Genomic DNA, 7,726 nt, shown 5'->3' on the forward strand with positions numbered 1-7,726 from the left:
CGCATGTTTGAATTTTGAGCCGTTGCAGCTCACTCCGAACTTGTTTTATGTGGAAAGACCAGTGCAAATTTTAGACAGGCAGAGAAAAAGCTTCGGAACAAAATGGTCAAGCTAGTGAAAGTCAAATGGCTTAATCATTCGGAGGAAGAAGCTACAGTGGGAACCTGAGCCAGAAATGAGGAGTCGTTATCCCGAGTTATTCGGTGAGTTTTAATTTCGGGGACGAGATTCCTTTAAGGGGGGTAGAGTTGTAGAACACGAAAATCAGATTACGTATAAGCCATGCATAATTTATATTATTTAAATTAAAAATGAATTTTTATGAAAATATGAAGTGTTTTATTTATTTTTAAAAGTAGATGTTTAGTTTCACCTTTCAAGATAAATACGCGAGGCCGGACCGGAGTTTGGAGATTTGAGATAAGATTAATAATAAGACAAATATTCCTAAATTTAATTTAAGTCAAGAAATAATTTATTTGAAGAAAAAGAATATTTTAAGATTTATTAAATTAATCGGAGTCAAATTAGTAAATAAATTCTATTAGGTTCAATATTTAATTAAAGTTTAAAGTAAAATGTGTAAACAATTGGGGATGAACTAATATAGGGTAAATATATTCAAGAAATTAAACATAGCATTTAAACATTTAAATTGAGGTCATGTATGCCATGCAAAAGTTCTAAGCAAGATGCTAAACTAAATTAATTTGTTAATGCATTAAAATAAATATAATGAAGGTTTAAAATCTTAAACAATTAAAATTCAAGGTTTAAATAAAATATACAATGCAAATTAATAATAATGACCAACATTTAAAATATTTCAAGGGTTGATAACTCTCCATTCAAACTATCTCTAATTACACTTCATGGTGTATTCATGTCCTATTCTAATTCTCTAATTAGTAGGAAATTTAAATGCAATAAAGCACCTCATTTCTCCCCAACTAATTACCTAGCAAATGAATGAGACCATGCAGCAAAGAAATGAGAAAAACCAACGACAATAAGGAGTGAAGGAGAAGTAATTCAAACCCATTCAAATTTACCACTAAATGTTTTTTTATAGTGCATTCATTTCCCACTTTTAAACTCCATAATTAGGGGTAATACATGCATCATAATTCTCTTTGAAGCTCTTCAACCCCTTTATGCTAGCAAATAAACGTGAATAACAACAAGAATAAGAACAAGTAATCGGCAGCAAGGGGAATCAAAAGCATTTCAAAATCCATTCCACCTCTTGACTTGTAACTCCCAAACTAAATGCATATTATAGCACCTTTAACATCTTATTTATCATTCACCTTCATCATCTACACTTCCTATACCCCCTTACCTTCAAAATACATCACCAAAATAGCAGCAAGGAATCGTGCACAGCAGCAGTAACAAAAGGAAGAAAACTCAACTCCGTTCCGCCGCTCGTATTAGTCGTTTTGATTTGTTTTCTTCAAAACAAATTTCAGGCATGTATATATTATTTATTTGCTCTTAAATCAAGCCATATTAGATATTTAAAACCATTATATATTCATGATATAAGCAGAAATTCGAAATTTGACAGCAAACATTCTGAAAATTTAACACAGCCTTCTCGGCCCTTGGTGTTCTACCTTACGGGTGAGTTGTTTTGATGAATCTAAGTGGTTGCTTCGGTCCAGGCACACAGGGCTGCTTCTAGGCGTGATTTAGAGTGTCTTAGGAAGTTATTGGGTCATTGGTTTCCATCCATACGCACACAAATGCAGAAATGACAGCAACTTTTATTTGAGTGCAGAATGAGACACGGTTTCTGCCATTGAGTTGTTTAAGTGGAGTGTTTGAACCTTGGCTGTCATAGGGACTGTAGCCATGGTTAGAACCCTCTCTTAACATGTCTAGGGTGTGACCAAATCGTTATTTACAAGCTTGGTTCAAGGAGCCATCAGATTTTTACATCAACAATGCAAGAGTCATTCGGTTTTTCCCTTTTCAGATTCTGTGTGAGTGTGATTTCGATTTTTGTGTGTTGGATGAATTGTGGTTGGCTCCTAGACTGTGGCCATGGTTCTTACAACTCTCCATCATGTCTAAATTGAGTCATGGTTTCTCAAATGGCCATTGGAACGATACAAGACAACAAAACAATGCAATACATCACACTATACATAAATTGGCTCTCTCGGTTTTGAGCTGTGATTGTCCTAGGTGTTAGTTCGGTTTGTGCCTAGATTTTAGCCCTTAGCCATGGTCCAAGCCATGCCTTAGGATGTTGGTAAGATTCCTTTGGCAGTGGTTCAAGCCCATAGTCATTTATTTCAGGATTTTCACCACAAACAAGTAAACTGCTACTGCTGCACTTTTCCAGCAGCTTTGAGCTTCGGTTTTGGTGCTTGTTTGAGTTCTTGGTTGGCTTTTAGCACATGGCCTTGGACTGGACAGTACCTTAATGAGTTAAGATGGCCATGTTTTTGGCCGTTTGTGATTTGGTCGAGTTTAGAGGTCATACAAGAATTTACGGTGAAAGGTGCCAAAATGACTCTCGAAAGAGTGTTTTATGTTTTTGGATTCCTTTCACCTATTTTCGTGTTTTGCAGTTCTTATGCATATTTTTAAGTATTTTTGGGGTAGTTTTAATCATGGTTAAACTTCGGTTTAATGTTGGTTCGGGTTGATACAATACCATGATTGAAAATCAAGTGGTTGGTCCTAATCGTCTCGTTTTTGGTTCTATTGTCAAGTTTAATTCAAGATAATATTATTTGCATGTGTCACATATTAGAATTAAGTCGCAGCAAGATTGGGAGCGATCCAACTCATCCGGTAAAAATAAGTTTATAATTATATTACGTGCATAAAAATATAAAATGTTTATTTTGAGATATATGCTATATGTCTTGTGGCCACCATATGCTTATGGGTTTGGAAGTCGGTAGGCGCAACCGAGGACCTCTCCACCCGGTGACTTACGACCGGTTATGATTATGTATGGGTACGGATATCCAGTCCAAGGGCTGTGGTGATCTCTACCGCCCAGTATAGTGTGGTTTAGTCTGATCAGGCGCTTACGTTATGTTATGGGCCACTAGCTTAGAAACATTATCTCTACCAGAAAATTATGATATGATATGACAGAGCTCTATTGAGCAAAGATTTTACGTATGATTTTCAGATATGCACGTAGTTATAATTATTCATGATACGTTTATCACCGAACGCTTTATGATATGATATTTTTAAGTTGCATGCGATTTTATGATATATGTATTTGTTATTCACGATATATACATGTTGAGTCTTTAGACTCACTAGACTTGATTGTTGTAGATATTGATGAGGCCGAGACCGCGGGCGGAGACCAGTGAACGATCTTGGGACAGCAGTAGTAAACCCGAGGACCTCATGTTTTAGTTTATGCACATGTTATCTTTCAAACTCGATTTTAATATGTTGAATTATTTTTAAATTGTTGTTTGAAATATTACGTTGACTTCCGCTGTTATTTTTAAAGTTTAAATTATTTACATGTTTATTTTATAAATGAGGCAAGTTATTTATTTATTTAGAAAAATTTTAATAATTCCACAAAATTATGAATACGAAATACGGGCTTTTACAATGTTTCTATACACGATTAAACTAAAATCCTCAACCACAAATTCTAGTCTAACTTCCTCGATGTAGAAGAGAAACAAAAGTAATATGAAGGCCTAAAGCCAAGGAGAGACTGAAAAGAAATTTGGAAATCAACCAAAGCAAAACTCATCAAAAGGAAAAGGATTTGTGCACGGCAGACAGATAACCAACCATTTGATTCGATAAATTTATGTTCTACATGAAACAGAAAAGTCATTTGGAATAAAACTAAATACCCAAAATCAAAGTAGAAAGATACAGCATAGAAAAAGGATTAAATTTTAGGAAAATGCAGCAACGATTGCCAACAAGCAAGACCCTTTGGGGAATATGATAGATAGTAGTTCATGATACAAGAAACGTCAGTTGGGTTTAAATGCTCTAGCATTTGTTCATCAATTCGATTTCTTGAACCAAAGTTCGTCAAGTGGCAAGGATAAATGATGGAGAAAAGTATCATCCCCTAATTCCCATAAAATTTATACAAAGATACAGCACTCACAATGATGGGATAGTATTGATCTCTGGGAAGAAATAGAAGCCCAGTAGAAAGTCCAGACAAGACAAAAAGGACACACGACCATAAATATTTATCATGCACGCATAAATGGAATTATAACTAACTCACATAGCATGCGATTGATATTCCCAATTGGTATATATTTGTGACCAACAAATCCAAAAAGTTTTTGAAGAGAAAACTCGAACAATAGCAGGGAATACCAAAGAAGTAGAAATTGAAAACTAAATTCAATGAGAAAAATAAGATATTATGACAATGCGCCAAATATCTCCATATTCAATCAACAAGTGGGGTATTGATAACTTAAAGGGGGTAAAGTATGGGTGGTGAAGAGACAAAATGTCACGCCCCGAAACTCGGGATTGACACCGGCGTCGTTTAACAATCACACAATTGAAAACAACAAGTCTTTGTAGCACAGTTTAAACCGAAACCAGTTTATATATCATAATCTCAAATGAAATAAGATTGTCTTTTCAACCCAAAATCACTAAACGACAGAGTTTACAATGCGGAAACGTAAGACTGAAATAAAATAACTTAAACTAAATTTCTTTAGCGTTCACTCATCCCCAGAATTGTTCGGACTCCTCATCCTCGAGTTCTTCTTCGGGCTTATCTGGGAAGGGTTGTAAGGGGGGTGAGTATTTGGGAATACTCAGCAAGTGGGGGAATATCGAGCACAATAAAAACAACATGCATAAGTTTCGAACATAAAACATGACTTGCATCAACTTTTTCGTACCACATGCATAAACACTTACCAAGCACTGCGATTTATCTACCTTCTATGGTTTACTTACGTCAGTCCCTAATTTTTACTCCTCTAAATGGGCGAGGCCATATAGCGGTTATATCCCCCACTGCGTAAGGATACGTCATGGTTGGGATTCCCACCCATATACGGTTGACTCCTCACAGTGCTTTTAAAAACCGTATGACAATACAAGAATGGGGTAGAAGAAAGATTGTACTCGACTATTTATTTTTCTTATAAAAACCAAAAACATGTATGCATAAATTCGAGATTTTCAAAGTTTAAAAAAAATAGCCCACTTACAGTATTTATTTATGCTAGAAACGTAGGTGTTTTGCTTCGAGAATTGGATCGCTTCTTGCTCTTGCTTGGACAGGGCCTCGGCTTCGAATTTTGGTCTAACTTCGGGACGATTTTTGGGCAATATTTTGGCTAGGGAGAGTTGCTGAATTTCGAGAATTTCAGCTCTGAATTTTCGAGAATTTGGGTGAGTTGAGGAGTGGGAGTGATGGCATATTTATAGGTGAAGGGAGGGGAGCTAAATTAGGTACTCAAATCATACCAAAATCATGCCAAATCTCATAGGTTGACTCCAATATTCCTTGCTCTTTTTCGAAAATTCAGCTACTAAAGTTGTGAGATTCATTCTTGATCTCAATACCCTCCACAATTTCGAAAATATGATGGCTATGGTAAGGATTCTTTTCTTTGTGCACAAGTTTGATGGTTATTTATAATTTTCCTTGTATGCTTCCTTGTATCCATGTCTCACAACATCTAGGCATATATTTTAGGAGGATTTTAGAAAATCCTATGCAATATTATGTTTAGATTCTTGAGTCTTGCGCAATCCTTCCATGATCTAGTATAATTCCCCACAATTTCGAAAATTACATGCACAAACCTAGATTTTATTGTCTTGATAATAAAGATTCCCAATCAACTAAATTTTCAATATTCATATCTTATTCTAGTACAAAGATCCAAGGTCCTAATTTCCTTGCAAATAATTAATTATATGGGGAAAAACCCGGTTTTTACATCCCGCCCTCCTTATGAGAAGTTTCGTCCTCGAAACTTGAGTTGGCTTGGTCTGCAAATAGGTAGGGATAATCCTTTCGCATCTTCTCTTCCATTTCCCAAGTTGCTTCTCGCTCAGTATGGTTAGACCACTGCACTTTGACGTAGGGAATGATGCGTCGTCTAAGGACTTGCTCCTTGGTGTCCACGATTCTGATAGGGACTTCTTCGTATTTCAGTTCTTCTCCCAAGTTCTCTTCGATCAAGAGTGGTTCTACTTCTAAAACGTGACTTGGGTCTGGAATGTACTTCCTCAGTTGAGACACGTGAAATACGTTGTGAATTCTTGACATGCTTGGTGGCAGTGCCAGTCTGCATGCTAGCGTGCCCACTCTTTCCAAGATTTCGAAGGGTCCAACATAATGAGGGTTCAGCTTCCCTGCTTTACTGAATCTGACAACTCCTCTCATAGGCGAGACTTTCACATAAGCCTTCTCGCCCACATTGAACTCTACAGGCCTTCGTTTAAGATCTGCCCAGCTCTTCTATCGGTCTTGAGCTGCCTTGAGCTTTTCTCGGACAATCTTGACCTTGTCTACTGTCACCTGTACTAGCTCGGGTCCCACCATGGCTTTCTCTCCCACTTCATCCCAGTAAAGTGGTGACCGACATTTCCTTCCATAAAGGGCTCCGTATGGAGCCATTCCGATGCTGCTGTGATAGCTGTTGTTGTATGCAAACTCAATTAAGGGTAGATGAGTGCTCCAGTTGCTACTGAATTCAAGAGCGCACACTCGCAGCATATCTTCTAAGGTCTGTATGGTTCTCTCCGTTTGCCCATCGGTTTGAGGATGATAGGCCGTACTTAGGGTCACTTTCGTTCCCATGGCCTCTTGAAAGCTCTTCTAAAAACACGAGACGAACCTCGGATCTCTATCGGATTGAATGCTCACTGGCACTCCATGCAGCCTCACAATGTTGTCCATGTACAGAGAAGCCAACTTGTCGAGATTGTAATTCATGCGGACGGGTAGGAAGTGTGCAGTCTTTGTGAGTCTGTCCACGATCACCCATATACCGTCGTGGCTTTGCCTAGACTTTGGCAATCCTACCACAAAGTCCATGGAAATATGTTCCCATTTCTACTCGGGAATTTCTAGAGGTTGCAGTAATCCTCCAGGTCGCTGGTGTTCTGCTTTGACCTGCTGGCATACCTGACATCTGGAGACGAATTCAGCTACATCTCTTTTCATGCCATTCCACCAGAAACTATTCTTGAGATCCCTGTACATTTTCGTACTGCCTGGATGGACTGAGAATTTTGACTTGTGCGCCTCTGCCATTATCTCTTGGTGAAGGTTGTCACTGCCGGGCACCCACAGTCGTCCCTTCATCCACAAGACTCCCTTGTCGTCAATCTGATGATCATGAGACTTCCCTTCTCTGACTTGCTCCTTAAGTTTAGTCAGTGCTGGGTCTCGATCTTGGTTTAACTTGACGGTCTCCTGCAGACATGGCTGGGCCGAGAGAGAAGCTAGAGTTACCTTGCCTGGGCCTTTCCGACTTAGCGCATCAGCCACTTTGTTTGCTTTACCCGGATGGTAGCTTATGGTCAAGTCATAGTCCTTCAGAAGTTCGATCCATCGCCTTTGCCTCATGTTAAGTTCCTTCTGGGTGAACAAGTACTTGAGGCTCTGATGGTCTGTGAAGATTTCACATTTAGCACCATAGAGGTAGTGCCTCCAAATCTTTAAGGCGAAGACAACCGCTGCTAGTTCCAGGTCATGAGTAGGGTAGTTCTGCTC

General features: G+C 38.3%; 1 protein-coding gene across 1 annotated transcript; it reads right to left on the bottom strand.

Moving 5' to 3' along the window:
* Positions 1-5,938: 5,938 nt before the first annotated feature.
* LOC140820692 (uncharacterized) lies at positions 5,939-7,045 on the bottom strand. Its single transcript, XM_073181019.1, has 3 exons — positions 6,846-7,045; positions 6,527-6,644; positions 5,939-6,412 (listed from the first exon to the last, which is right to left on the bottom strand). The coding sequence occupies exons 1-3, from the start codon at positions 7,043-7,045 to the stop codon at positions 5,939-5,941; spliced, it is 792 nt and encodes a 263-aa protein (XP_073037120.1).
* Positions 7,046-7,726: the final 681 nt, after the last annotated feature.

This window comes from Primulina eburnea, unplaced genomic scaffold, assembly GCF_022965805.1.
Source record: "Primulina eburnea isolate SZY01 unplaced genomic scaffold, ASM2296580v1 ctg1360_ERROPOS210268, whole genome shotgun sequence".
In the NCBI taxonomy this organism is placed as follows: domain Eukaryota; kingdom Viridiplantae; phylum Streptophyta; class Magnoliopsida; order Lamiales; family Gesneriaceae; genus Primulina; species Primulina eburnea.